The sequence below is a fragment of the Zonotrichia leucophrys genome, unplaced genomic scaffold, assembly GCF_028769735.1.
Source record: "Zonotrichia leucophrys gambelii isolate GWCS_2022_RI unplaced genomic scaffold, RI_Zleu_2.0 Scaffold_200_88929, whole genome shotgun sequence".
Classification (NCBI taxonomy): Eukaryota; Metazoa; Chordata; class Aves; order Passeriformes; family Passerellidae; genus Zonotrichia; species Zonotrichia leucophrys.
In genome coordinates, this window is record NW_026992405.1 from 1 (window position 1) to 27,704 (window position 27,704).

General features: G+C 63.0%; 3 protein-coding genes across 8 annotated transcripts; 2 read left to right on the plus strand and 1 right to left on the minus strand.

Moving 5' to 3' along the window:
• Positions 1 to 892: 892 nt before the first annotated feature.
• LOC135461157 (lysosomal alpha-mannosidase-like) lies at positions 893 to 3,655 on the plus strand. The gene is made up of 4 exons (XM_064738141.1): positions 893 to 1,198; positions 1,822 to 1,971; positions 3,249 to 3,348; positions 3,445 to 3,655. The coding sequence occupies exons 1-4, from the start codon at positions 893 to 895 to the stop codon at positions 3,537 to 3,539; spliced, it is 651 nt and encodes a 216-aa protein (XP_064594211.1). The 3' UTR covers positions 3,540 to 3,655.
• An 18-nt stretch (positions 3,656 to 3,673) lies between these two features.
• Positions 3,674 to 15,740, minus strand: TRMT1 (tRNA methyltransferase 1). 3 transcript variants are annotated; one of them, XM_064738144.1, is made up of 17 exons: positions 15,708 to 15,740; positions 14,820 to 15,093; positions 14,314 to 14,369; positions 14,104 to 14,210; positions 12,761 to 12,948; positions 10,866 to 10,981; positions 9,629 to 9,741; positions 9,384 to 9,532; positions 9,226 to 9,309; positions 8,966 to 9,035; positions 8,204 to 8,338; positions 6,602 to 6,687; positions 5,166 to 5,274; positions 4,988 to 5,064; positions 4,781 to 4,900; positions 4,437 to 4,548; positions 3,674 to 3,753 (listed from the first exon to the last, which is right to left on the minus strand). In XM_064738144.1, the coding sequence occupies exons 2-17, from the start codon at positions 15,044 to 15,046 to the stop codon at positions 3,697 to 3,699; spliced, it is 1,806 nt and encodes a 601-aa protein (XP_064594214.1). In that variant the 5' UTR covers positions 15,047 to 15,093; positions 15,708 to 15,740; the 3' UTR covers positions 3,674 to 3,696. The 3 variants fall into 3 exon arrangements, with proteins under 3 accessions (XP_064594214.1, XP_064594213.1, XP_064594216.1); XM_064738143.1 differs by lacking the exon at positions 15,708 to 15,740 and adding an exon at positions 15,443 to 15,519; XM_064738146.1 differs by lacking the exons at positions 10,866 to 10,981; positions 12,761 to 12,948; positions 14,104 to 14,210; ... (1 more) ...; positions 14,820 to 15,093; positions 15,708 to 15,740 and adding an exon at positions 10,440 to 10,472.
• Positions 15,741 to 15,794: 54 nt separating this feature from the next.
• Positions 15,795 to 25,800, plus strand: NACC1 (nucleus accumbens associated 1). 4 transcript variants are annotated; one of them, XM_064738150.1, is made up of 8 exons: positions 15,795 to 15,899; positions 18,709 to 19,093; positions 19,995 to 20,550; positions 22,256 to 22,432; positions 23,017 to 23,122; positions 23,210 to 23,307; positions 25,209 to 25,294; positions 25,425 to 25,800. In XM_064738150.1, the coding sequence occupies exons 2-8, from the start codon at positions 18,728 to 18,730 to the stop codon at positions 25,596 to 25,598; spliced, it is 1,563 nt and encodes a 520-aa protein (XP_064594220.1). In that variant the 5' UTR covers positions 15,795 to 15,899; positions 18,709 to 18,727; the 3' UTR covers positions 25,599 to 25,800. The 4 variants fall into 4 exon arrangements, with proteins under 4 accessions (XP_064594220.1, XP_064594218.1, XP_064594219.1 ...); XM_064738148.1 differs by lacking the exons at positions 25,209 to 25,294; positions 25,425 to 25,800 and adding exons at positions 23,449 to 23,467; positions 24,754 to 24,830 and having other exon boundaries at positions 23,210 to 23,288; XM_064738149.1 differs by lacking the exons at positions 25,209 to 25,294; positions 25,425 to 25,800 and adding exons at positions 24,119 to 24,137; positions 24,754 to 24,830 and having other exon boundaries at positions 23,210 to 23,288.
• Positions 25,801 to 27,704: the final 1,904 nt, after the last annotated feature.

The window sequence follows — 27,704 nt, forward strand, 5'->3', positions numbered from 1 at the left end:
CACCTGGGCACACCTGGGTGCACCTGCGTATACCTGAGATACACCTGGGTACACCTGTGATACACCTGGGCACACCTGAGATACACCTGGGTACACCTGAGATACACCTGGGTACACGTGAGATACACCTGGGCATACCTGGGCACACCTGGGCACCCCTGGGTACACCTGGGCACACCTGAGATACACCTGGGTAGGGCTGGGCACACCTGGGCACACCTGGGTACACCTGGGCACACCTGAGATACACCTGGGTACACCTGGGCACACCTGGGCAGGGAGGTGGGCACACCTGGGTACACCTGGGCACACCTGGGTAGGGCTGGGCACACCTGGGCAGGGAGATGGGCACACCTGGGAACTCATGGAAACTCATCTGGGTACACCTGGGACTGGGTAGGGCACACCTGGGTACACCTGGGCACACCTGAGATACACCTGGGCACACCTGGGCACACCTGGGATACACCTGGGCACACCTGAGATACACCTGAGATACACCTGAGATACACCTGAGCACCCTGGGCACACTTGGGTACACTTGGGTAGGGCTGGGCACACCTGGGCAGGGAGGTGGGCACACCTGAGAACTCACCTGGGCACACCTGGGTAGGGCTGGGCACACCTGGGCACACCTGGGTACACCTGGGCAGGGAGGTGGGCACACCTGGGAACGGCACACCTGGGCAGGGCTGCCCCCATGGAGGGCACACCTGGGCAGGGGTGGGCACACCTGGGCACACCTGGGCAGAGGTAGGCACACCTGAGTACACCTGAGCACACCTGGGCAGGGGGGGCACACCTAGGCAGGGGGGGCACACCTGGGCAGGGGGGGTGGGCACACCTGGGGAGGGGAGGGCACACCTGGGCACACCTGGGCAGGGCTGCCCCCATGCAGGGCACACCTGGGTATACCTGGGCAGGGCTGCCCCCACGCAGGGCACACCTGTGCCCACCTGTGCCATCCCCCGCGCCCCTCCAGGTGCACCGGCGGCTGCTCCACGACGACAACCGCGGCCTGGGGGAGGCGCTGGACGAGCCAGGTGCGGACGGGCGGGGCCTGGTGGTGCGGGGGCGGCACCTGGTGCTGCTGGACACGGTGGGCGCCGCACCTGAGCAGCACCGGCCGCGGGCACAGCAGATGGCGACCCCGCCCACCGTGGTGCTGGCACCGGGCAGGGGGCCTCACCTGAGACAGGTGAGCGTGGGGGGGGCACCTGGGACAGGTGAGCAGGGAGGGGCTGTGGGGGCACCTGGGACAGGTGAGGGGTTCTGGGGTTACCTGTGCCAGGTGGGCAGGGTGTTCCCACAACCTCACCTGTGCCAGGTGGGCAGGGAGGAGTTCTGGGGTTACCTGTGCCAGGTGAGGGATTCTGGGGTCACCTGTGTCAGGTGGGCGGGACAGGCTCTCCCTGCAGCCTCACCTGTGCCAGGTGAGCAGGGAGGGGTTCTGGGGTTACCTGTGCCAGGTGAGGGGTTCTGGGGTTACCTGTGCAAGGTGGGCAGGGTGTTCCCACAACCTCACCTGTGCCAGGTGAGCAGGGAGGAGTTGTGGGGTCACCTGTGCCAGGTGAGGGGTTCTGGGGTTACCTGTGCCAGGTGAGCAGGGAGGGGTTGTGGGGTCACCTGTGCCAGGTGGGCAGGGACAGGTTCCCCCCACAGCCTCACCTGCACCAGGTGAGGGCTTCTGGGGTCACCTGTGCCAGGTGATCAGGGTGGGGCTGGGGGTGGGTTTCTGGGCAGGTGGGCAGGCTGGGGGTGGGGTTGGGTTTCTGGGCTCACCTGCCCCAGGTGATCAGGACATTCCCCCCCCCCCCCCAGGTGTCGGGGCTGCGCCGGGCGCTGCCCCCCAACGTTCACCTGCTGTCGCTGGAGCCGCGCGGGGCCGGGGCCGTCCTGGTGCGCCTGGAGCACCTGTACCAGGTGGGGGAGAGCAGGAACGGATCCCGGGCAGCCACCGTGGACCTGACGGTACCTGGGCATGGACGGGGGCACACCTGGGGGTACCTGGGCATGGACGGGGGCACACCTGGGCATGGATGGGGGCACACCTGGGCATGGATGGGGGCACACCTGGGCATGGGGGCACACCTGGGGGTACCTGGGCATGGATGGGGGCACACCTGGGCATGGGGACACACCTGGGCATGGGGGCACACCTGGGCATGGATGGGGACACACCTGGGGGTACCTGGGCGTGAATGGGGGCACACCTGGGCATGGATGGGGGCACACCTGGGCATGGGGGCACAGCCTACCCAGGCTGATCTCAGGTGTCTCTGTGTTATTTGGGGAGAGGTCTCTGCCCATTTCCTCCCACCCTGGGTTGATCTCAGGGTTCTCTGTGTTATTTGGGGAGGGGTCTCCAACACTCTCCTACACTGGGCTGGGCTCTGGCATTTCTGTGTTATTTGGGGAGGGGTCTCTGCCCTCTCCCCCCACCCTGGGATAGTCTCTGGTGTCTCTATGTTATTTGGGGAGGGGTCTCTAACACCAGGCTGGTCTCTGGTGTCTCTGTGTTATTTGGGGAGGGGTCTCTAACACTCTCCTACACTGGGCTGGGCTCTGGCATTTCTGTGTTATTTGGGGAGGGGTCTCTGCCCATTTCCCCCCACCCTAGGATGGTCTCTGTGTTATTTGGGGGAGGGGTCTCTGCCCTCTCCCCCCACCCTGGGATAGTCTCTGGTGTCTCTGTGTTATTTGGGGAGGGGTCTCTAACACCAGGCTGGTCTCAGGGTTCTCTGTGTTATTTGGGGAGGGGTCTCTGCCCATTTCCCCCCACCCAGGCTGGTCTCTGGTGTCTCTGTGTTATTTGGGGAGGGGTCTCTGCCCTCTGCCCCCACCCAGGGCTGATCTCAGGGGTCTCTCTGTTATTTGGGGAGGGGTCTCTTACAGTCCCCCACCCTGGGCTGGGCTCTGGCATTTCTGTGTTATTTGGGGAGGGGTCTCTGCCCATTTCCCCCCACCCAGGCTGGTCTCTGGTGTCTCTGTTATTTGGGGAGGGGTCTCTAACAGCCCCCCACCCTAGGATGGTCTCTGTGTTATTTGGGGAGAGGTCTCTGCCCATTTCCTCCCACCCTGGGTTGATCTCTGTGTTATTTGGGGAGGGGTCTCTAACACCAGGCTGATCTCAGGGGTTTCTGTGTTATTTGGGGAGGGGTCTCTGCCCTCTGCCCCCACCCAGGGCTGATCTCAGGGGTCTCTCTGTTATTTGGGGAGGGGTCTCTCACCCCGCTCCCCTCCCCCAGACCCTTTTCTCCGCCTTCACCGTGACGTCACTGCAGGAGATGGCGCTGGGGGGGGACGTCCCCCTGCCCCTCCCCCGCCTGCTCTGGAACCCCCCCACAGGTACAGGGGGGGGGGGGGGATTTGGGCAATTTGGGGAGGGGGTCCCGGGGGTCTCACCCCCCCCCCCTCACAGCCCTGATCCCCCCCCCTCCCCAGAGACCCCCAGACCCCGGCTGGACCCCCGGTGGGTGCGGCTGCGGCCGATGGAGATCAGAACCTTCCTGGCCTCTGTGCAGTACCGGGGGCTCTGAGGGAAGCCCCCTCCCCAAAAAAACACAAAACCAGCAAATTCCAAACCCTCCGGGGGGCTGGGGGGGGGCCCTGAGGGATGGACGCCCCCCACCCCAAAAAAAAAAAAAAAATAAAACCAGTAAATTTCAAACTCTCCAGTTTTGGGTCAAATGGGTTTTAATGGGGAGGGGGCTCGTGGGAGTAACAGCACTGCTCGCCCTTGGTACAGGTGCCCTGTGGGGAGGGGGCAAAATGGGGTGGGGGGGGGGTTAAACCTGGCCCTAAAACCCCCCCTTTGTGCTCAGACCCCTCCTCAAATTCCTGAATACCCCCCAAAATTCCCAGACCCCCTCCCCATATTCCCACCCATCCCTACTTTTATTCCACATTTTATTCCCCCAAATCTTTTCTCCTTTTATTTCCTGGACCCCCACCCCCTTTATTCCCACCTATTTTAGGGACCCTTCCCCATATTTCGAGGGCTCCTCCCGATATTTTGGGGACCCCTCCCCATATTTTGAGGACCCCTCCTCATATTCCCACCCACCCCCATTTTTATTCCCACATTTTATTTCTCCCTTTGTTTCCTGGACCCCCTTTATTCCCACACCCCCCTCCCTATTTTAGGGGACCCCTCGTTATTCTGGGACCCCTCCCCACATTTGGGGACCCCTCCCCATATTTTAGGGACCCCTCCTCATATTCCCACCCACCCCCATTTTTATTCCATTTTAGTTTTCCTTTAATTTCCTGGACCTCCTTTATTCCTCCTTTATTCCCACACCCCCCTCCCCTATTTTTTAGGGAACCCCTCGTTATTCTGGGACCCCTCCCCATATTTGGGGACCCCTCCCCACATCTGGGGACCCCTCCCCATATTTGGGGACCCCTCCCCACATTTGGGGACCCCTGCCCACCTCCTTGAAGCGTTTGCAGGGGAATTGTTTGAGCCCGGCCCCGTCCTGGCGCTGCCTCCTCTTGTTCTGGAGCCTCTCCCTCTTCTCCTGCAGGGAGGGGGCGATGCCCCCCCTGCAAAAGGATGGGAATGAGTCCCCAAAATAGGGGAGAGGGCGAGGGACCCCTCCCCAAAAAGGGGAGAAGGTGAGGGACCCCTCCCCATAAAGAACAGCAGAAAGGGATGAACCCCAAGCTGTTTTTAATGGGGTTTCTGCCCTACCCTGAGCAAAAAAAGGGGAAATATCCCCTCTAAAAAGGGTGGGGGGCGCCTGAACCCCCAAACCGAGCCCCCCCCAGGCCTCACCCGGGCTTGGCCCTGGCCTTGGGACCCCAAAACGCTTCGGGGTTCTCGGGGAATCGCTTGAGGCCGCGCCGGCGGGAGCTGGGGTTGGCGTCCTCGTGGAGGGCAAAGGAAGCCTGGAGCCTGGGAAAGGGGGGAAAGGGAGGGGGGATCAGGGGCTTTGGGGGCTCCCAAAATGGGTCTGGGGTCCCCCCAAAACCCCACCCATACGTGGGCTCCACCGAGAGGATCCGGGCGGCCGGGCTGGACTCCGGGAGCCGCTCCAGCTTCACCGGGTGCAGCTTGGCCTGGGGGGAAAATGGGAAAAAAATTGGGGAAAAAAATTGGAAAAAGGGAGTTCAGCCCCCCTGAGCGTGGGGAGGGGTCCCAGAGCCCCCTCCTCACTGACCCAGCAGCGCATGATGTCCCAGAGCACGGCCGGCGGCGCGTCCGTCTTGACGGCGTTGCGGCAGGCGTGGGACAGCGAGACGCGGAAACCGGCGTGCAGCAGGGCTGACCTGGGGGGCCAGGATGGGGTTTGGGGGGTCCTTAAGGGGGTTTGGGGGGACTGGAATGGGGTTTGGGGATCCCCAAGGGGGTTTGGGGGTCCCCAAGGGGTTTAGGGGGGCAGGATGGGGTTTGGGGGTCCTTGAGGGGGTTTAGGGGGTCCTTAAGGGGGTTTGGGGGGTCCCTGAGGGGGTTTGGGGGGCCAGGATGGGGTTTGGGGGGTCCTTGAGGGGGTTTGGGGGGTCCCTGAGGGGGTTTGGGGGGTCCCTGAGGGGGTTTGGGGGGTCCTTGGGGGGGTCTGGGGGGTCCTTGAGGGGGTCTGGGGGGTCCTTGAGAGGGTTTGAGGGTCCTTGAGAGGGTCTGGGGGGTCCCTGAGGGGTTTGAGGGATCCCCGAGGGGGTTTGGGGGGTCCTTGAGAGGGTTTGGGAGGTCCTTGAGGGGGTTTGAGGGGTCCCTGAGGGGGTTTGGGGGGTCCCCGAGGGGGTTTGGGGGGGCCAGGATGGGGTTTGGGGAGTCCTTGAGGGGGTCTGGGGGATCCCCAAGGGGGTTTGGGGGGTCCTTAAGGGGGTTTGGAGGGTCCAGGATGGGGTTTGGGGGGTCCCCAAGGGGGTTTGGGGGGCAGGATGGGGTTTGGGGGCAGGATGGGGTTTGAGGGATCCCTGAGGGGGTTTGGGGGGTCCTTAAGGGGGTTTGGAGGGTCCAGGATGGGGTTTGGGGGGTCCTTGAGGGAGTCTGGGGGATCCCCGAGGGGGTTTAGGGGGCCAGGATGGGGTTTGGGGGATCCCTGAGGAGGTTTGGGGAGTCCTTGAGGGGTTTTGGGGGGATCTCCAAGGGGGTTTGGGGATCCCTAAAGGGATTTGGGGTCCCTAAAAGTGTTTAGGGCTCCCCAAGGGGATTTTGGGTGTTCATGAGGGGTCCCTAAAGAAGTTTTGGGTGTCCCTCAAGGGATTTGGAGTCTCTAAAGGGATTTGGGGCTCCCCAAGGGGGATTTGGGGAGGGTCCATGAGGGGGCTTTGGATGTCCCAAAAGGGATTTGGGTTCTCTAAAGGGATTTAGGGTTCCCTGAGGGGGTTTTGGGGGTTCCCTGAAGGAGTTTTGGGGTGTCCCAGAAGGGTTTTGGGTTCTCTAAAGGGATTTAGGGTTCCCTGAAGGAGTTTTGGGTGTCCCTGAGGGGGTTTTGGGGGATCCCTGGAGGAGTTTTGGGGTGTCCCAGAAGGGTTTTTGGGGTGTCCCAGCAGGGTTTTTGGGGTCTCTAAAGGGTTTTGGGGTGTCCCAGCAGGGTTTTGGGGTGTCCCAGGCGGGTTTTGGGGTGTCCCAGCAGGGTTTTGGGGTGCCCACCTGAGCTGCAGCAGTGCCGGGGTGTTGCTGCGGATGGTGCTGCTCAGCCCGTCCAGGGTGTGGTACAGGGGGACATCGCTCAGCTCCTGCCCCACCAACAAACGGCCCCACAACGGATCCGGGATCACAGCCAGCCCCAAAACCCCCACCCTGGGGTGTCCCCGCACCCTGGGGTGTCCCTGGGTATCCCTGGGTGTCCCCTGGGTGTCCCCGGGTGTCCCCTGGGTGTCCCTGGGTGTCCCTGGGTGTCCCCTGGGTGTCCCCTCGGTGTCCCCTGGGTGTCCCCTGGGTGTCCCTGCTGCCCCCTGGATGTCCCCGGGTGTCCCCTGGGTGTCCCTGGGTGTCCCTTGGGTGTCCCCTGGGTGTCCCCTGGATGTCCCCTGGGTGTCCCTGGGTGTCCCCTGGATGTCCCTGGGTGTCCCTGGATGTCCCTGGGTGTCCCCTGGGTGTCCCCTGGGTGTCCCCTGGGTGTCCCTGGGTGTCCCTGGGTGTCCCCTGGGTGTCCCCTGGGTGTCCCTGGGTGTCCCCTGGGTGTCCCTGGGTGTCCCCTGGGTGTCCCTGCTGTCCCCTGGGTGTCCCCTGGGTGTCCCCGCTGTCCCCTGGGTGTCCCCTGGGTGTCCCCGCTGTCCCCTGGGTGTCTCTGCTGTCCCTGGATGTCCCTGGGTGTCCCCTGGGTGTCCCTGGGGGTGTCCCCTCGGTGTCCCTGCACCCTGGGGTGTCCCTGGGTGTCCCCGCTGTCCCCTGGATGTCCCTGGGTGCCCCTGGATGTCCCCTCAGTGTCCCCTGGGTGTCCCTGGGTGTGTCCCTGCACCCTGGGGTGTCCCTGGGTGTCCCCTGGGTGTCCCTGGGTGTCCCCTGGGTCTCCCCTGGGTGTCCCCGCTGTCCCCTGGCTGCCCCCTGGGTGTCCCTGGGTCTCCCCTGGGTGTCCCTGGGTGTCCCTGGATATCCCTGGGTGTCCCCTCAGTGTGCCCTGGGTGTCCCTGCTGCCCCCTGGGTGTCCCTGGGTGTCCCTGGGTGTCCCCTGGGTGTCCCTGCTGCCCCCTGAGTGTCCCTGAGTGTCCCTGGGTGCCCCTGGGTGTCCCCTGGGTGTCCCTGCTGTCCCCTGGGTGTCCCCTGGATGTCCCTGCTGCCCCCTGGGTATCCCTGGGTGTCCCTGGGTGTCCCCTGGGTGTCCCCTGGATGTCCCCTTGGTGTCCCCGCACCCTGAGGTGTCCTTGGGTGTCCCCGCTGTCCCCTGGGTGTCCCCTCGGTGTCCCCTCGGTGTCCCTTGGGTGTCCCTGCTGCCCCCTGGGTGTCCTCTGGGTGCCCCTTGGATGTCCCCGGATGTCCCCTGGGTGTCCCTTGGTGTCCCTGCTGCCCCCTGGATGTCCCTGGATGTCCCCAGGTCTCCCCTGGATGTCCCCTGGGTGTCCCTGCACCCTGAGGTGTCCTCTGGGTGTCCCCTAGGTATCCCCTGGGTGTCCCTGGGTGTGTCCCTGCTGTCCCCAGGTGTCCCCTGGGTGTCCCCTGGGTGTCCCTGGTGTCCCTTGGGTGTCCCCTGGGTGTCCCTGGGTGTCCCCTGGGTGTCCCCTGGGTGTCCCTTGGGTGTCCCTTGGGTGTCACCTCAGCAATGACGCTCAGCACCCCCCGCATTCGCGGCTCCGTTTGGAAGCGCCCGGGGCTCCTCTCCAGCGCCCGCAGCAGCCGCTGCACAAACCCGGGCTCGTGCAGGGGCTCCGCCCACACCGGGCCCCCCACCTGTCATGGGGGAAAAAAGGGGGTTCAGGGATTTTTTTTGGGGTTTTTTTTTGGGATTTTTTTTTTGTTTTTTTGGGGGTTTTTTTTGGGGGGGGGTTTTTTTTGGTGGTTTTTTTTTTTGGGTTTTTTTTTGGGGTTTTTTTTGGTTTTGTTTTTTTTTTTGTTGTTTTTTTTTTGGGGGGCGGTTTTTTTGGGGTTTTTTTGGGGGTTTTTCTGGGTTTTTTTTTGGGGGGGGGGGTTTTTTTGGGGGGGTTTTTTTGGGGGTTTTTTTGGGGTTTTTTGGGGGTTTTTTTTGGGGGGGGTTTTGGTGGGGGTTTTTGGTTTTTTTTTTGGTTTTTTTTTTTTGGGGGGTTTTTTTGGGGTTTTTTGGTTTTTTTTTGGTTTTTTTTTTTTGGTTTTTTGGGGTTTTTTTTTTGGTTTTTTTGGGTTTTTTTTTGGGGTTTTTTTTTGGGGTTTTTTTTTTTTTTGGGGTTTTTTTTGGGGGTTTTTTTGGGTTTTTTTTTTTTTTTTTTTTGGGGTTTTTTTTTGGGTTTTTTTTTGGTTTTTTTGGGTTTTTTTGGTTTTTTTTGGGGTTTTTTTTTTGGGTTTTTTTTGGTTTTTTTTTTTTGGGGAGGGGGCTGCACCCACCTGGTGCCGCTGCTGGCAGAACTCACAGGTTGGACCCACGGGCGGCCCCGTGGCCGGGCTGTACTTGAAACTGGAGAAGAAAAATTGGTTAAAACCCCCTCCCCACACAGAAAAAAAAATCATGGGGACCCCCTGAGGGTCTCGAGGGAACCCCAGAATTGTTCTCTTGGGGGGCCAAAAAAATCGTGGGGACCCCCTGAGGGTCTCGAGGGACCCCAGAATTGTTCTCTTGAGGAGGGGGGGACAGGGGGGAGCTGTACCTGCTGCCGTGGCTGCTGGCCCTCCCCAGGCGCTGCAGATGGTACGACCCACACCCCACGCAATGATACACCAGCGCCTGCTTGCTATGGACCAAACCATGCTCAGGGCGGGTTGGGGGGGAGCACAGAGACCCCCCAAAACCCCCTCCCCAATTCACCTGGAGGATGCTTTGACCTTGGCCTGGCCCGTGAAGACCCTGACAAAGACACGGACGTAGAAATCGGCGCTGACCGACAGCAGTGGCACCACGAAGCGCTGGTAGCAGTTGGCGCGCAGGTCCAGGCTGTGCAGGACGATCCTCAGCGCCTGCCAAGCACCCAAGGGACACCAAAGGGGACGGTGCCACCCCCCCCACCCTGTGCCCCCCACCCATGAGCAGGGCACCCCTCCCCTGGCACTGACCAGCTCGTGGCAGAATTTGCCCTTGAGGGACACAGCGCCATATTTGCTGTAGCACGTCTCGGCGCCATTGCCCGCCAGCACCGCCATGTCCGTGCACGTCACGCACAGCAGGCCTGTGGAAATCGGGGGTCTGGGGTCCCTCAAGGGGTCTGGGGTCCCTAAAGGGGTTTGGGGGGTCCATGAGGGGGTTTGAGGGGTCCCAAAGGGGGTTTGGGGGCTCCCTGAGGTGGTTTGGGGGGTGTCCCAAAGGGGGTTTGGGGTGTCCCTAAAGGGGTCTGGGGGCTCCCTGAGGTGGTTTTAGGGGGGTCCATGAGGGAGTTTGAGGAGTCCCTAAAGGGGTTTGGGGTCCCTGAGGTGGTTTTAGGGGGGTTCATGAGGGGGTTTGAGGGGTCCCTAAAGGGGTTTGGGGTCCCTAAAGGGGTTTTGGGGTTCCCTGAGGTGGTTTTAGGGGGGTTCATGAGGGGGTTTGAGGGGTCCCAAAGGGGGTTTGGGGGCTCCCTGAGGTGGTTTTGGGGGATCCATGAGGGGGTTTGAGGGGTCCCAAAGGGGGTTTGGGGTGTCCCTAAAAGTGTTTAAGGACTTCCCAAGGTGGTTTGCGGGGGGTCCATGAGGGGGTTTTGGGGGGTCGCTAAAAGGGTTTGGGGCTCCCCAAGTTGGTTCCGGGTGTTCCTAAAGGGATTTAGGTGTCCATGAGGGGGTTTTGGGGTGTCCCTAAAGGGGTCTGGGGTCCCTAAAGGGGTCTGGGGGGTTCAGGGGGGTCTGGGGGGTTCAGGGGGGTCCCAGGAGGGTTTTGGGGTCCCCCCAGGCTCACCCCCCTCGCTGACGGCCTGCACGGCCGCGTCCAGGAAAGGTGTGGGGGGGTTTGGGGTGTCCCTAAAGGGGTCTGGGGGTCCCTAAAGGGGTCTGGGGGGTACAGAGGGGTCCCTGAAGGGTTTTGGGGTCCCCCCGGGCTCACCCCCCTCGCTGACGGCCTGCACGGCCGCGTCCAGGAAGGGCACAGGGGGCTTTGGGTGTCCCTAGGGGGGTTTGGGGTCCCTAAAGGGGTCTGGGAGGTTCAGGGGTGTCCCTAGGGGGGTTTGGGGTCCCTAAAGGGGTCTGGGGGTGTCCCAGGAGGGTTTTGGGGTCCCCAGGCTCACCCCCCTCGCTGACAGCCTGCACGGCCGTGTCCAGGAAGGGCACAGGGGGGTTTGGGGTGTCCCTAAAGGGGTCTGGGGGTTTTTGGGGTCCCTGGGCTCACCCCCCTCGCTGACGGCCTGCACGGCCGCGTCCAGGAAAGGGGCGGGGCTCCCGTAGGGGTCCAGGTCGATGACATCGAAGGGCTGGCGCTGGGCTTTGCTCTCGTACATCAACATCCTGGGCAGGGGGGGACACGGGGGTCCCCAAAGAGCCCCCCCAAAACCATCAGCGCCCCCTCTGGGGACACCCACGGGCTTTGGGGTCCCCTCAGCGGGGTCACGGCTTGGGGGGCAGGGAGGGTCCTGGCGCGTTGGGATAAATTTTGGGGGAAAAGGGTTTGGGGACCACCCCCCCAAAAAAGCCCAAAATGGGGTGGGGGGTGTTGGGGTGCCCATGGGGACACTTTGGGGACACATCCCAGTAAAGCCTCAGGCAGTGCCAGGGGTTTGGACTCATTCCCAGTAGGGTTTGGGGTCACCTGGTTTGATCCTAATTGGAGTTTGGGGTTACCTGGTGTGATCCCATTGGGATTTGGGGTTTTGGGGTTCGGGCTCACCTGGCACAATCCCCATTGGGATTTTGGGGTTTGGGCTCACCTGGCACAATCCCCATTGGGATTTTGGGCTCACCTGGCACCATCCCCATTGGGATTCAGGGATTTGGGGTTCTGGGCTCACCTGGCACAATCCCCATTGGGATTTGGGGTTTTGGGGTTCGGGCTCACCTGGCACCATCCCCATTAGGATTTGGGATTTTGGGGTTCGGGCTCACCTGGCACAATCCCCATTGGGATTTGGGGTTTGGGCTCACCTGGCACAATCCCCATTGGGATTTGGAGAATTTGGGGTTCGGGCTCACCTGGCACAATCCCCATTGGGATTTGGGGTTCGGGCTCACCTGGCACAATCCCCATTGGGATTTGGGGTTTTGGGGTTCGGGCTCACCTGGCACAATCCCCATTGGGATTTTGGGGTTTGGGCTCACCTGGCACAATCCCCATTGGGATTTGGGGCTCACCTGGCACCATCCCCATTAGAATTTGGGGTTTTGGGGTTCAGGCTCACCTGGCACAATCCCCATTGGGGTTCGGGCTCACCTGGCACAATCCCCATTGGGTTTTGGGGTCCCCTGGCACAATCCCCATTGGGATTCGGGGATTTGGGCTCACCTGGCACAATCCCCATTGGGATTTGGGGCTCACCTGGCACAATCCCCATTGGGATTTGGGGTTTTGGGGTTCTGGGCTCACCTGGCACAATCCCCATTGGGATTTGGGGTTCACCTGGCATAATCCCCATTGGGATTTGGGGCTCACCTGGCACAATCCCCATTGGGATTCGGGCTCACCTGGCACAATCCCCATTGGGATTTTGGGCTCACCTGGCACAATCTCCATTGGGGTTTTGGGTTCCCCTGGCACCATCCCCATTAGAATTCGGGGTTTTGGGGTTCGGGCTCACCTGGCACAATCCCCATTGGGATTTGGGGCTCACCTGGCACAATCCCCATTGGGATTTGGGGTTTTGGGGTTCGGGCTCACCTGGCACAATCCCCATTGGGATTTGGGGCTCCCCTGGCACAATCCCCATTGGGATTTGGGGCTCACCTGGCACCATCCCCATTGGGATTTTGGGGTTTTGGGGTTCAGGCTCACCTGGCACCATCCCCATTGGGATTTTGGGGCTCACCTGGCACAATCCCCATTGGGATTTGGAGATTTTGGGGTTCTGGGCTCACCTGGCACCATCCCCATTGGGATTTGGGGCTCACCTGGCCCAATCCCCATTGGGGTTTTGGGCTCCCCTGGCACAATCCCCATTGGGGTTCTGGGCTCACCTGGCACAATCCCCATTGGGATTTGGGGTTCTGGGCTCACCTGGCACAATCCCCATTGGGATTTGGGGTTCACCTGGCACCATCCCCATTAGAATTCGGGGTTTTGGGGTTCAGGCTCACCTGGCATCAGCCAGCCGCGGCGTCACCAGCCCCCCCACGCCGTTCCTGGCCACGTTCAGCGCCATCAGCTCGGTGGCCCGGGGGGAGCAGTCGCTGGCCACGATGGCCCCCAGCCCCGGGACCTCGAGGGCGAAGCGCACGGAGCGGAGCCCTGAGGCTGCCAACGCCTCCAGCACACGGAGACCACCCTGGGGGGACACAGGGAACCCCAAAAATCATCCTGAGTGGAGTCAGGGAACCCCAAAAATCACCCTAGGAGGGTCACAGAACTCCAAAATCCCTCCCACATAAAGCACATTGAGTAGAGCCCCGAGGCTGCCAACGCCTCCAGCACGCGGAGACCACCCTGGGAGGGGGAAATGAACCCCAAAAATCATCCTGGGGGGGTCAGGGAACCCCAAAAATCACCCGGGGCAAAGCGCACGGAGCGGAGCCTCAAGGCTGCCACGGCCTCCAGCACACGGAGACCACTCTGGAGGGGAAATGAACCCCAAAATCATCCTGGGAGTGGTCAGGGAACCCCAAAAATCATCCTGGGGGAAACAGGGAACCCCAAAAACTGCCCTGGGGGAAACAGGGAACCCCAAAATTCACCCTGAGAGGGTCAGAAAGAACACAGGGAACCCCCAAAGTCATCCTGGGGAGGCTCAGAGAACCCCAAAAACCTCCCCAGGAGCACAGGAGGGTCAGGGAACCCCAAAAATTACCCTGGGGGGGGGTCAGGGAACCCCAAAAACCTCCCTGGGGGAAACAGGGAACCCCAAAAACTGCCCTGGGGGGGGTCAGAGAACCCCAAAATTCACCCTGAGGGGATTAGAAAGAACACAGGGAACCCCAAAAATCATCCTGGGAGGAGTCAGGGAACCCCAAAAATCATCCTGGGGGGGTCAGGGAACCCCAAAAACTGCCCTGGGGGGGTCAGAGAACCCCAAAAACCTCCCCAGGAGCACAGGAGGGTCAGGGAAACCCAAAAATTACCCTGGGGAGATCACGGAACCCCAAAAATCACCCTGGGGGGATCAGGAAACCCAAAAATCACCCTAGGAGGGTCAGGGAACCCCAAAAATCATCCTGGGGGGACACAGGGAACCCCAAAAATTATCCTGAGGGGGATCAGGGAACCCCAAAAATCATCCTGAGGGTGTCAGGGAACCCCAAAAATCACCCTGGGGGGACACAGAGAACCCCAAAATCCTCCCTGTGGGGGCCCAGGAAGGGGATCAGGGGGGGCCCAGGACCCCCCAAACCCCCCCTAGAGGGTACAGGGGGGGCTCAGGACCCCCCGGGTATAACAGGGGGGGCTCAGAGGACCCCCAGGACCCCTCCCCAGGACCCCTCCCCACCTCGCAGGGCTCTCCCGGCCGCGCCGTCCGCGGGGTCTCGGGGGGCTCCCCGGCCTCGGGGGGGCTCTGGGGGCTCCCCCCCGGCTCCTCCTCGCCTGGAAGGACGACTGGAAAAGAGGGGAGGGGGTGAGGGGACCCCAAAAGGAGCTCTGGGGTGGAAAGGGAGGGGTGGGGGGGGGATAGGGACCCCCCCTCCCAAAGGCGCCGTACCCCGAATTCCTTTGGGGCGCAGCCAGAGCCGAGCGAATTCCGTCAGGACGGCGCAGCTGGGGGGGGAAAAAAGGGGGGTCAGGGACCCTCTGAAAGGGGGGAGACCCCAAAAATCCTGCCCAGGATTATCCCAAACCCCTCCAGGGCAGCTCAGAACCCACCCAGGATCATCCCAGAACCCCAAAACCTCACCAGGATCACCCCAAAACCCTCCCGGGGCAGCCCAAAAGACCCCCAGGATGATCTCAGAACCCCAAAACCCACCCAGGGTTACCCCAAAATCCCCCCAGGACCATCCCAAACCTCCCAGAGACCCCCAAAACCCTCCCCAGGACCCCCTCAGACCTCCCCAGGACCCTCCAGAGACCACAAGGATCCCCCAAAACCCTCCCCAGAGACCCCCAAACCCCCCCAGCGCCCCCTCAGAACCACCCAGGACCCCCCAAAAACCCTCCCTAAACTCCCCCAGGATCCCCCCAAGACCCTCAAGGACCCCCCTGGCTCACGTCAGGTCGCGGTTGAAGCCCTGCACGGGGTTATAGAAAACCTCGTTGGCGCTGGGGAACACGATGGTGGCGCGGCCCTCGGTGATCAGCGTCTCGCCGGTACCGGGGGGGCTCCCCTCGCTCGGGGGGGGTCCGGCCGAGCCCTCGGGGGTCGCCCCCGGCCCCTCCGGGATCGCCCCCGGCCCCTCGGGGGTCGCCACGCCGTTGGGGGAAGCTCCTCCGTCCATGGCGGGGAACACCGGGGGGGCTCTGCAGAGGGTCCTGAGTGCGGCGGCTGTACCGGGGAGAGTCACGGGGGGGTCACGGCAGCACCGGAAACGTTTTGGGGGAAAAAAGGCGGAATTTGGGCTCGGCCACGGAAAGCGGGAATAGGGGAGGAGACCCCCCCCGGTAAAGGGGAGGGAGCGGCGGGGAATGGGAGGGGGGGAGGAAGGAACCCCGTGAGAAGGGAGAGACCCCCCCCCCCCCCAAAAAACCGGGACCGGGGGTCGCACCGAGCCTCCCCTCCCATTCCCGCCGCCCTCTCCCCAGCAGGTGGCGAGGCCGGGGGGGGGTTAAGCCCCCGGTGTGTCCCCCCGGTGTCCCCCGGGGCTCTCCGTGTCCCTGTCACCCCCCCCGCTCACCCGCGCGCGCCGCCCCGCGCATTCCCCTCACATGGGCGCCGCCATCTTGCGCCGCTCACGTGACCACGGCGGCCGCGCAGGGCCTGAAAACCTCCGCCCGCCGCTCCGAAACGCCATCCTGCGGCATTGCCCGCCGGTGGCGCCGGGAGAAACCGATCCCGCCGTACCCCTCCCGCGAGGCGCAGTGCGCCAGCACCCCGCGCCTTTCCTCCGCGCTCCCCACGCCTTCCCAGCCCGTTCCCCGCTCGTTTTCCGCCTCTCCCACCCTCAAAACTCCGCGTGGTCACCGGGCGGCGCGGGTGGATGATTCGGCGCTCGGCTGGTCGCGCAGGCGCGGGCGGCGCGCTCGGCGCTCGGCCGGTCGCGCCTGCCGCACAATGAATGGCCGCTGAGCGCGGCGGCCCCGGGAGCGGCTCCGGCAGCGGCCGCGGCCCCAGCGCAGCGCCCCCGGCCCCCGGTACGGCACCGACCGCCCTGCCCCGCCCCGAGCCCGCCCCCTGCCCCTCGCACCGGCTCCCCGGGGCTCCGCTTCCGTCCCGCACCGGGCCCGGTAACACCCCCCCCCCCGCCCGTTCCCCCGGGCCTGCGGCGCCTCCGGCCTCCCCCCGCTCTGGGGATCCCCCGGTTCCCCCGGGGTGACGCCGCTGCTGCTGCCGGGAATGGGGGGGGGGGGCTCTGTCCGTGCCCCCTCCGCTGTGGGGATTGGGGTCCCCCCCCTCCCCCATTGCGGACCCCCTGGGTTGGGGGGTTTGGGACCCCTCCCCCAAAATTTGGGGTCCCCCCGGTGTCACCTCGGGGGGTTCGGGGGTCCCCTCCCTCCCCTGCTGGGCACGGGGGGCTCCGCTGTCCCCAGGCCAGGGAGGGGGGTCCCTTTGGGTGACCCCCCCACCTCGTGTTTTGGGGTCCCTCTGCTCCTCCCCTCCCCCAGCTGGGGCATTCACCGCCCCCCCCCCCAAAATTGGGGACCCCCCCATTTCCCCTTTGGGGTCTCCCGCAGCCCCCAGGTCAGACTCGGGGATCTCCTTCCGCCTCCCCAATTTGGGGGTGTCTCCCCCAAACCCTGCGGCCCCCGAGGGGGTCCCCGACCCCTCCCAATTCCCTCAGAGCCCCCCTGGCCCTGGCGGGGACCCCCGAGCCTGAGGGGGTTTGGGAGGGCTTGAGGAGGGGATTTGGGTTGGGGGCTTTGTGGGACCCCTGGCTTTCCTCTGTGCCCCCCCTGTCCCTGCTCTGTGCCCCCCTGCCATGTCCCTGTCCCCAAACCCCAATGTCCCCCCACATCCACCCCATTCCCTGTCCCCATGTGTTCCCACATCCTGATGTCCCCTGTCCCCACCCCCCAATGCCCCACAATGTCCCCAACGCCCCTCGTTGTGTCCCCATTGTCCCCTGCTGGCCCCCCATTGTCCCCAATCCCCGTTGTCCTCCCAATGCCCCCAGTGTCCCCAACACCCCCATGCTGTCCCTACTGTCCCCAACACCCCTCACTGTCCCCTGTGCTGTCCCCAACCCCCCCGTGCTGTCCCTACTGTCCCCATTGTCCCCTGCTGCCCCCAATGTCCCCAAGTCCCCAACACCTCTGTGCTGTCCCTGCTGTCCCCATACCCCTCACTGTCCCTGCTGTCCCCAACTTCCCCCACTGTCCCCAACACCCCCTGTGCTGTCCCCCCAGTGTCCCCAAGCCCCCTCTCATCCCCACTGTCCCCACTGTCCCAAACACCCCCTGTGCTGTCCCTGCTGTCCCCAACTGCCCCCACTTCCCCCACTGTCCCCAACTCCCACCATTGTCCCCACTGTCCCCAATACCTCCTGTGCTGTCCCCCCAGTGTCCCCAAGTCCCCCTCTCATCCCCACTGTCCCCACTGTCCCCAATACTCCTCACTGTCCCTGCTGTCCCCAACTGTCTCCGCTGTCCCCAACTGTCCCCACTGTCCCCAACACCTCCATGCTGTCCCTGCTGTCCCAAACACCTCCTGTGCTGCCCCCCCAGTGTCCCCAAGTCCCCCTCTCATCCCCACTGTCCCCACTGTCCCCAATACTCCTCACTGTCCCTGCTGTCCCCCACTTCCCCCACTGTCCCCAACGCCCCCTGTGCTGTCCCTGCTGTCCCCAACTGCCCCCACTTCCCCCACTGTCCCCAACTCCCACCATTGTCCCCACTGTCCCCAATACCTCCTGTGCTGTCCCCCCAGTGTCCCCAACGCCCCCTCTCATCCCCACTGTCCCCACTGTCCCCAATACTCCTCACTGTCCCTGCTGTCCCCAACTGTCCCCACTGTCCCCAACACCTCCATGCTGTCCCTGCTGTCCCCAACGCCCCCTGTGCTGTCCCCCCAGTGTCCCCAAGTCCCCCTCTCCTCCCACTGTCCCAAACACCCCCTGTGCTGTCCTTGCTGTCCCCAACTGCCCCCACTTCCCCCACTGTCCCCAACTCCCACCATTGTCCCCACTGTCCCCAATACCTCCTGTGCTGTCCCCCCAGTGTCCCCAAGTCCCCCTCTCATCCCCACTGTCCCCAACGCCCCCGGTGCCGTCCCCAACGCCCCCATTGCTGTCCCCTTAGTGTCCCCAAGTCCCCCTCTCATCCCCACTGTCCCCAACGCCCCCGGTGCTGTCCCAAGTCCCCCTCTCACCCCCACTGTCCCCAACGCCCCCGGTGCCGTCCCCAACGCCCCCGCTGTCCCCGCAGTGTCCCCAAGTGCCCCTCTCATCCCCACTGTCCCCACCGTCCCCACCGCCCCCGGTGCCGTCCCCAACGCCCCCTCTCATCCCCACTGTCCCCAACGCCCCCTGTGCTGTCCTTGCTGTCCCCAACTGCCCCCACTTCCCCACTGTCCCCAACTCCCACCATTGTCCCCACTGTCCCCAACGCCCCCTGTGCTGTCCCCCCAGTGTCCCCAAGTCCCCCTCTCCTCCCCACTGTCCCCACTGTCCCCAATACCCCTCACTGTCCCTGCTGTCCCCCACTTCCCCCACTGTCCCCAACTCCCACCATTGTCCCCACTGTCCCCAACACCTCCATGCTGTCCCCACTGTCCCCAACACCCTCTGTGCTGTCCCCCCAGTGTCCCCAAGTCCCCCTCTCATCCCCACTGTCCCACCACCCCCGGTGCCGTCCCCAACACCCCCTCTCATCCCCACTGTCCCCAACGCCCCCGGTGCCGTCCCCAACGCCCCCGCTGTCCCCGCAGTGTCCCCAAGTCCCCCTCTCCTCCCACTGTCCCCACCGCCCCCGGTGCCGTCCCCAACGCCCCCCGCTGTCCCCGCAGGCCCCGCCCGGCGCCCGCCATGGCGCAGACGCTGCAGATGGAGATCCCCAACTTCGGCAACAGCATCCTGGAGTGCCTGAACGAGCAGCGCCTGCAGGGGCTCTTCTGCGACGTCTCGGTGGTGGTGAAGGGCCACGCGTTCAAGGCGCACCGCGCCGTGCTGGCCGCCAGCAGCTCCTACTTCCGAGACCTCTTCCACAGCTCCAAGAGCGCCGTGGTGGAGCTGCCGGCCGCCGTGCAGCCCCAGAGCTTCCAGCAGATCCTCAGCTTCTGCTACACCGGCAGGCTCAGCATGAACGTGGGGGACCAGTTCCTACTGATGTACACGGCGGGCTTCCTGCAGATCCAGGAGATCATGGAGAAGGGCACCGAGTTCTTCCTCAAGGTGCCTGTGGGGTGGGGTGGGGGGCCAGGCTGGAGGGGGGAGTGAGGCACGTGAGGGCTGTGGTGTTAGAAGGCTGATTTATTATTTATATATATTATATATATTATATTGTATCATATCGTACCACACCATAATTATATCATAACCTAATTCCGTTATATTAATATATAAAATATGTGTAATACGATGGAAGGAGGAAACGATGAATCTGACTCCCGTGGTGTTAGAAGGCTGATTTATGATTTTATTATATTATATACATTATATTGCATCATATTATATCATATAATATCATAATTCTGTCACATCATTATTATATTATTTTAATATGTATGTAATATAATGGAAGCAGGAAATAATGAATCTGACTCCCATGTTGTTAGAAGGCTGATGTGTTATATTATGTTATATTATATTATATTATACATCACATTACATTATATTATTATATAATATGTGTAATATGACGGAAGGAGAGAATGATGAATCTGACTCCGTGTTCTTAGAAAGCTGATTTATTATTATATGATATTTTATGATGTTACGTTACATTATATATCTATATAGTGTTATACATGTATTATATATTAATATAATATTGTATAGTATACTGTATTATATTAATATATAACGTGTAGTATAATAGTATATATATTTTATAAATAAGTAAATAAATAAATATGTATATTTATAATGTAGTATCATATAATACTATATCATATAATACTATATCAGCCTTCTAAGAACACGGAGTCAGCTTCACTCATTCCTCCCTCATCCTGCGCACCCTGCAAACCCAACAATTCCCTTTTCCTCTGAGCCTCCTCACCTTCCCCGCACACAAACCCTGCCCACGAAGGATTTTCCCAGCAAGGACGATGCCAAAATTCTCCGTTTGCAGGTGAGCTCGCCGAGCTGCGACTCGCAGGGGCTGCACGGCGACGACACGCCGGGCTCGGAGCCGCAGAGCCCGGTGGCGCAGACCTCGGCGGCGCAGGGCTGGCCGGCCGCGCTGCCGCTGGTGTCGCGGGTCAAGACGGAGCAGGGCGAGCCCGACGGCGTGCAGTGCACCTTCGTGGTCAAGCGCCTGTGGGACGGCGCCGCCAAGGACTCCTCCTCCTCCTCTTCCTCCTCGGCCGGCGGCGGCGGCGGCAACAACGGCAGCAGGAAAATGGCCAAGTTCTCCGAGGCGGCGCCGCGCCAGAGCGCGCCCGGCGCCGCTGCTGCTGCCGGTGGTGGCGCCACCCCGGTGCCGGTGCCCGCCCCGGTGCCCGGCACGGCTGCGGACCAGACCAGCCCCGGGGGCACGTCCAGCGCCTACACCAGCGACAGCCCCGGCTCCTTCCACAACGAGGAGGACGAGGAGGAGGACGCGGGCGAGGAAGGCTCGGACGAGCAGTACCGGCAGATCTGTAACATGTACACCATGTACAGCATGATGAACGTGGGGCCTGCAGGTATGGGGGGGGTCTGGGGGGATTTAGGGGGCTCTGAGGAGGGTCTGGAGGGGATTGGGGGTCTCTGGTGTGTGAGCAGTACCGGCAGATCTGTAACATGTACAGCATGATGAACGTGGGGCCTGCAGGTATGGAGGGGTCTGGGGGGATTTAGGGGGGTCTGAGGAGGGTCTGGAGGGGATTGGGGGTCTCTGGTGTGTGAGCAGTACCCCCCTGTATCTGTAACATGTACACCATGTACAGCATGATGAACGTGGGGCCTGCAGGTATGGGGGAGGTCCTGGGGGGGGGGCTTTGAGAGGGTCTGGGGGCGTCCAGGGGGGGTCTGGGGGGTCCTGAGGGGATTGGGGGGCTCTGGGGAGGGTCCTGGGCATGGGGGTGTGGCTCTGGAGGAGACCCCGCCCTATTTGAGGCGTGGTTAGAACATGTGGGCGTGGCCTGGCAGGGCTCCGTGTCCCTCCCCCTTCCTGTGTCACTGCCAGGGCACATTTCAATCTGGACCCCCCCCCTCCCTATCACAAAGATGACACCACAGGGGTGCCAGGGACCCCCAGAGCCCCCTCCCCACAGTGTGTACAGCTCCATCTCCATGTCCCCCCACCCTGTGCCCCCTCCCCAGCGGCAGAGAAGGTGGAGGCCCTGCCCGAGCAGCCCCCCACAAAGGTGACACCACAAGTGACACCATAAAGGTGACACCACAAAGGTGACACCTCAGGGGTGCCAGGGACCCCCAGAGCCCCCTCCCCACAGCACATAGAGCTCCATCCCCATGTTCGCCCCCTCCCCAGCTGCAGAGAAGGTGGAGGCCCTGCACAAGCAGCCCCCCTGTGACCCCCACAAAGGTGACACCACAAAGGTGACACCACAGGGATGCCAGGGACCCGTCCCCACAGTGTGTACAGCTCCATCCCCATGTCCCCCCACCCAGTGCCCCCTCCCCAGCTGCAGAGAAGGTGGAGGCCCTGCCCAAGCAGCCCCCCACAAAGGTGACACCACAAGTGACACCATAAAGGTGACACAGGGATGCCAGGGACCCCCATAGCCCCCTCCCCATAGCACCCAGAGCTCCATCCCCATGTTTGCCCCCTCCCCAGCTGCAGAGAAGGTGGAGGCCCTGCCCGGCAGCCCCCCTGTGACCCCCACAAAGGTGACACCACAAAGGTGACACCACAGGGATGCCAGGGACCTGTCCCCACAGTGTGTACAGCTCCGTCTCCATGTCCCCCCACCCTGTGCCCCCTCCCCAGCGGCAGAGAAGGTGGAGGCCCTGCCCAAGCAGCCCCCCACAAAGGTGACACCACAAAGGTGACACAGGGGTGCCAGGGACCCCCAGAGCCCCCTCCCCACAGCACATAGAGCTCCATTTCCACATCCCCCCTCCCCAGCGGCAGAGAAGGTGGAGGCCCTGCCCGAGCAGCCCCCCTGTGACCCCCACAAAGGTGACACCACAAAGGTGACACCACAGGGATGCCAGGGACCCCTCCCCACAGCGTGTAGAGCTCCGTCCCCATGTCCCCCCACCCTGTGCCCCCTCCCCAGCGGCAGAGAAGGTGGAGGCCCTGCCCAAGCAGCCCCCCACAAAGGTGACGCCACAAGTGACACCATAAAGGTGACACCACAAAGGTGACACAGGGGTGCCAGGGACCCCCAGAGCCCCCTCCCCACAGCACATAGAGCTCCATCCCCATGTTTCCCCCCTCCCCAGCGGCAGAGAAGGTGGAGGCCCTGCCCGAGCAGCCCCCCCCGGAGCCCCGGGCCCGCGCCCGCCTGCGCCAGGACCTGGCATCGCTGCCGGCCGAGCTCGTCACCCAGATCGGGAACCGCTGCCACCCCAAGCTCTACGACGAGGGCGACCCCGCCGAGAAACTGGAGCTGGTCACCGGTACTGGGACAAACTGGGATGGGCTCACACTGGGGTTTGGGGTTGGCTGGGTTTGGGGAGGCTGCTGAGGAGGGCAGGAGCCTCCCCTGGAATGGGGAATATAAACCCCCTGCCCTCAGAATTGCTATAAATTTTATTTTATAAAATTTAAATTTTTTTTTTGTTTAAAAAGTTTCATTTTTTAATTTTTAAATTTGTTTTATAACTTAAATTTTGTAAATTGTAAAACCTCCCCTCCCTTCGGGCAGAGCATTTCCCAATGGGATGTGGTAGTTAATAGGATACAATGTAACACAATGTAACACAGTGTAACACAATGTAACACACAATGCTATATACTGTAAGATATGATATGATATGACACAATATGATATAATGTAATGTAATGTAATGCAATGTAATATAATATGAATTTTATATATATATATATATATAAAATATTTCTTAACAGAAGCCAACTGCCACACAGAGGGGAAATAGATTACAAAATATGCAAATATGCAAATTTTCCAGTGCAATCTGGGCCAGAGGACCCCCCTGTGCCCCCCTGAACCCCCTGTGCCCCCCTGTCCCCCCGTGCCCAGGTACCAACGTGTACATCACGCGGGCCCAGCTGATGAACTGCCACGTCAGCGCGGGCACGCGGCACAAGGTGCTGCTGCGCCGCCTGCTCGCCTCCTTCTTCGACAGGTGAGCCCCCCAGGGGTGCCCCCCGCCCTCAGTCGGGGTGCCAGAGGGGATTTTGGGGTTCCCAACGGGTGTTTTGGGGTCTGGCAGGAACACGCTGGCCAACAGCTGCGGGACGGGGATCCGCTCGTCCACCAACGACCCCAGCAGGAAACCGCTGGACAGCCGGGTGCTGCATGCTGTCAAATGTGAGTGGGGGGCTCGGGGGGCTTGGGGGGACAGCTGGGTGCTGCACGCTGTCAAATGTGAGTGGGGGGCTTGGGGGACAGCCGGGTGCTGCATGCTGTCAAATGTGAGTGGGGGGTTGGGGGGCTTGGGGGGACAGCCAGGTGCTGCACGCTGTCAAATGTGAGTGGGGGGCTTGGGGGGACAGCCGGGTGCTGCACGCTGTTAAATGTGAGTGGGGGGCTCGGGGGGCTTGGGGGGACAGCCGGGTGCTGCATGCTGTCAAATGTGAGTGGGGGGCTTGGGGGGACAGCCAGGTGCTGCATGCTGTCAAATGTGAGTGGGGGGCTCGGGGGGACAGCCGGGTGCTGCACGCTGTCAAATGTGAGTGGGGGGCTTGGGGGGCTTGGGGAGACAGCCGGGTGCTGCACGCTGTCAAATGTGAGTGGGGGGCTCGGGGAGCTTGGGGACAGCCGGGTGTGCACGCTGTTAAATGTGAGTGGGAGGCTTGGGGACAGCCGGGTGCTGCACGCTGTTAAATGTGAGTGGGGGGCTTGGGGGGACAGCTGGGTGCTGCACGCTGTCAAATGTGAGTGGGGGGCTCAGGGGCTTGGGGAGACAGCCGGGTGCTGCACGCTGTTAAATGTGAGTGGGGGGCTCGGGGGCTTGGGGGGACAGCCGGGTGCTGCACGCTGTCAAATGTGAGTGGGGGGCTCGGGGGGCTGGGGGGGACAGCCGGGTGCTGCACGCTGTCAAATGTGAGTGGGGGGCTTGGGGGGACAGCCGGGTGCTGCACGCTGTAAATGTGAGTGGGGGGCTTGGGGGGACAGCCAGGTGCTGCACGCTGTTAAATGTGAGTGGGGGGCTTGGGGGGACAGCCGGGTGCTGCACGCTGTTAAATGTGAGTGGGGGGCTTGGGGGGACAGCCGGGTGCTGCACGCTGTTAAATGTGAGTGGGGGGCTTGGGGGGACAGCCAGGGTGCTGCACGCTGTCAAATGTGAGTGGGGGCTTGGGGGGCTTGGGGGGACAGCCGGGTGCTGCACGCTGTTAAATGTGAGTGGGGGGCTTGGGGGGATCTCAGGGAATGGGGGGGGTCGGAGGAGGGGGGCTCAGGGTGTGGGGAGAAGGGGAGAGGGGATGGTGGAAATGGGGGGAAAAGGGAGGACGGGAGTGACCCCAGAGAGGGGACAGGGGGGGACAGGAGGGACCCCAAGGAGGGGACAGGAGTGCCAGGGCACGGGGGCACGCCAGAGAGGGGACAGGGGCGGCACAGGAGTGACCCCAGGGTCTGAGACCACGCCCCCACAGATTGGGTGCCCCTACCGTCCCAGTGTCCCCAGTTAGCCAGAACTTCACTCCAGCTTCAGGGAAGGAGGGACAGGGGGGACAGGAGTGACCCCAGGGCCTGAGACCCCTCCCACCAGATTTGGGGTGCCCCCTGACCCCGTCCCCACCTGTCCCCCCCCAGTTTACTGCCAGAACTTCACTCCCAGCTTCAAGGAGAGCGAGGGACAGGGGGGACCCCAATGAGGCCACACATTTCCCACCCAAACCCAAACCTGGGGTGCCCTGGCTGCCCCCTGACCCCATCCCCACATGTCCCCCCCCCAGTTTACTGCCAGAACTTCGCGCCCAACTTCAAGGAGAGCGAGGGACAGGGGGGACCCCAATGAGGCGACAGCATTCCACCCAACCCCCTGGGACCCCCCCCCAATTTGGGTGCCCCCTGACCCCGTCCCCACCTGTCCCCCCCCAGTTTACTGCCAGAACTTCACTCTCAACTTCAAGGAGAGCGAGGGACAGGGGGGACCCCAATGAGGCACTGCCCTGCATTTCCCACCCAACCCTTTCTGTGGGACCCCCCCATCAGACTCGGGGTGTCCCTGGCTGCCCCCTGACCCCGTCCCCAGTGTCCCCCCCCAGTTTACTGCCAGAACTTCGCGCCCAACTTCAAGGAGAGCGAGGGACAGGGGGACCCCAAGAGGCCGACAGTGCCACCCAGGCGCCTGGTGCCCACCAGACTGGGTCCCCCTGACCCCAGTCCCCATGTCCCCCCCCAGTTTACTGCCAGAACTTTCGCCCCAACTTCAAGGAAAGCGAGAGGACGCCATCGCGGGAATGTCACCGAACTGCGGGCAGTGCTGCCAAGTCGCCCCAACTGAGCTCGGGGTGCTCATGGCCGAGGGCGACTCCTACACCTCCTTCATCAACGACACGGGCAAGCTGGAGCCCGAGCTCATGGGCCCCGAGCCGCCCTTCGAGGCGGGGGGGCCCGAGCCTGAGGGGGGGCCCGCGGGGGAGGGGCTGCAGTGACCCCCCTGAGCCCCCCCCCCGCCCCGGGGATGGACCCCCGAAATGGGGAGGGGGATTCTGCCCTGAATGGGGGGGGCAGTGACCCCTACCCTCCCCTGAGTCTCCTTCCCCCCGGGGATGGACCCCCGAAATGGGGAGGGGGATTCTGCCCTGAATGGGGGGGGCAGTGATCCCCACCCCCCCTGAGTCTCCTTCCCCCTGGGGATGGACCCCCGAAATGGGGAGGGGATTCTCCCTGAATGGGGGGGCAGTGACCCCTACCCTCCCCTGAGCACCCCCCACGGGGATGGACCCCCGAAAGGGAGGGGGATTCTGCCCTAAAATGGGGGGGCAGTGATCCCCTACCTTCCCCTGAGCCCCCCCCCCGGGGATGGACCCCCGAAATGGGGAGGGGGATTCTGCCCTGAATGGGGGGGGCAGTGACCCCTACCCTCCCCTGAGTCTCCTTCCCCCCGGGGATGGACCCCCGAAATGGGGAGGGGATTCTGCCCTGAATGGGGGGGGCAGTGACCCCTACCCTCCCCTGAGTCTCCTTCCCCCCGGGGATGGACCCCCGAAATGGGGAGGGGATTCCAGCCTGAATTGGGGGGTGCAGTGATGTCCCCCCACCCCCCCAATGCACCCTGTAGGAGTAAGGACCCCTCCCCAGACAGGGTCACCCCACGGTGAGGGTCCCTCCCACAGCCCCCTCCCCGAAATGGGGAGGGGGATTCTGCCCTAAAATGAGGGAGGTGACCCCCATGAGCCCCCCAATGCACCCTGTAGGAGTAGGGACCCCTCCCCAGACAGGTGAGGGGTGTAGGGATCCCCACCTCCCCCACCTGGGGACCCCTCCCCATAGAAAGGGGGAGGGTCCCATCAACAAGGGACCTGTGTGGCTTAGGGACCCCCCCTCAAAGCCAGATGGGCACTCCCAGGGGCAGGGACCCCCCCTCAGGGGCAGGGACCCCACATTGAGGCCCCAGTGGGTCCCGTGTCCCCCCCCCCCCAGAATTTGGGGGTGTTTTTGTGTGGGGGGGGGCAGCAGCCTCTCAGCACAAGCGCAGCAGCCCCCCCTCCCCTCCCCCAGCATTTGGGGGGGCCCAAAGGGGGGGTCTGGGGTCCTGTGCCCCCCCCAGGGCCGCCCCATTCCCCTCCAGGCACCCGCATGTGTGTCCCCCCCTCCCCCTCGTGTCCCCCCCCACCCCAGGGACCCCCCCATGGCTCTGGGCAGCCCCCCCCGCATGTGTCCCCCCCCCCAGGTCGCCTGTCCCCAGGTGTGTGTCCCCAGGTGTGTGTCACAAAGTGGGGGGGGGTCTCACCTGTCTGTGTGTGTGTCCCCCCCCCAAATTGGGAGGGGTCTCCCTTTATTGCCCCCCCCTCCATGCTGGGGGGGGAACACTGTGTGTGACTGGGGTGGGGTTTGAGGGGGACACGGGGACCCCCCCCCCTCCCCAGGGCTTGGCTCCGAAGGGGAAACTGAGGCACGGTTCGGTGGGAACCCCCCTGGGATTGTGGGGGAGGGGGTCCCCAGGAGCCCCCCGCCCCCTCCCGCTCAGCCCGGGGGGGGGTCCGGGGGTGTCCCCAGGTGTGTCCCCTCCCCCCCATTGCCCCCCCCCCCCCCCAGGTCTCCTGACGTTTGGTCAAGTGCCTTACCCGCCCCTCCCCCCGCGCTCCCTCCGCGTCTCCGCTGCCCCCCCCGCCCCCCCCAGCACGGGGTGGGGGCGCAGGGACCCCCCCCAACCCCAAACCCCCCCTCCCCCACGGCCTGGGTTCCCCCTTTCCCCCCTGCACCCCTGTGCCTCAGTTTCCCCTTTTTCCTCCCGAGTAAGGGGAGGGGTCTCCCTGCTGTCCCCTCCCCCTCCCCAAAATCGGGGTCCATCTCCTCGTTCTCCCCCTTCCTCTCTCGTTGCTGTACAGAATTTGGGGGGTGGGGGGCGCATGGACCCCCCCCCACCCCGTGCTTGGCTTCCCCGGGGACCCCCGCCCCCCCCCCCCCCCCCCAGTGTCTGTCCTGTGTAATGAAGTGCCAAGACCTCCCCCCCCCTCCCGGACACCCCCCCAGGGGCCCTTCTGGAGCGCCCCCAGACCCACCAGGACCCCTCCCCACTCCGGGACCCCCCCCCC

Bases quoted from the DNA above. Each gene is read 5' to 3' on its own strand.
- LOC135461157 (XM_064738141.1), top strand. From the start codon at position 893: ATGCAGGGCACACCTGGGTATACCTGGGCAGGGCTGCCCCCACGCAGG. The intron at 1,199-1,821 runs GTGAGCGTGGGG...CCCCCCCCCCAG, and splicing joins GGGGGCCTCACCTGAGACAG to GTGTCGGGGCTGCGCCGGGC. The intron at 1,972-3,248 runs GTACCTGGGCAT...CCCCTCCCCCAG, and splicing joins CAGCCACCGTGGACCTGACG to ACCCTTTTCTCCGCCTTCAC.
- TRMT1 (XM_064738143.1), bottom strand. From the start codon at position 15,464: ATGCGCGGGGCGGCGCGCGCGG. The intron at 9,742-10,865 runs GTGAGCCCAGGG...CGATTTCCACAG, and splicing joins GCAGGCCGTCAGCGAGGGGG to GCCTGCTGTGCGTGACGTGC. The intron at 5,275-6,601 runs GTGGGCACCCCA...CTGGCCCCCCAG, and splicing joins CCGGCACTGCTGCAGCTCAG to GTCAGCCCTGCTGCACGCCG.
- NACC1 (XM_064738150.1), top strand. From the start codon at position 18,728: ATGGCGCAGACGCTGCAGATGGAGATCCCCAACTTCGGCAACAGCATC. The intron at 22,433-23,016 runs GTACTGGGACAA...CCCCGTGCCCAG, and splicing joins GAAACTGGAGCTGGTCACCG to GTACCAACGTGTACATCACG. The intron at 23,308-25,208 runs GTGAGTGGGGGG...GTCCCCCCCCAG, and splicing joins GGTGCTGCATGCTGTCAAAT to TTTACTGCCAGAACTTCGCG.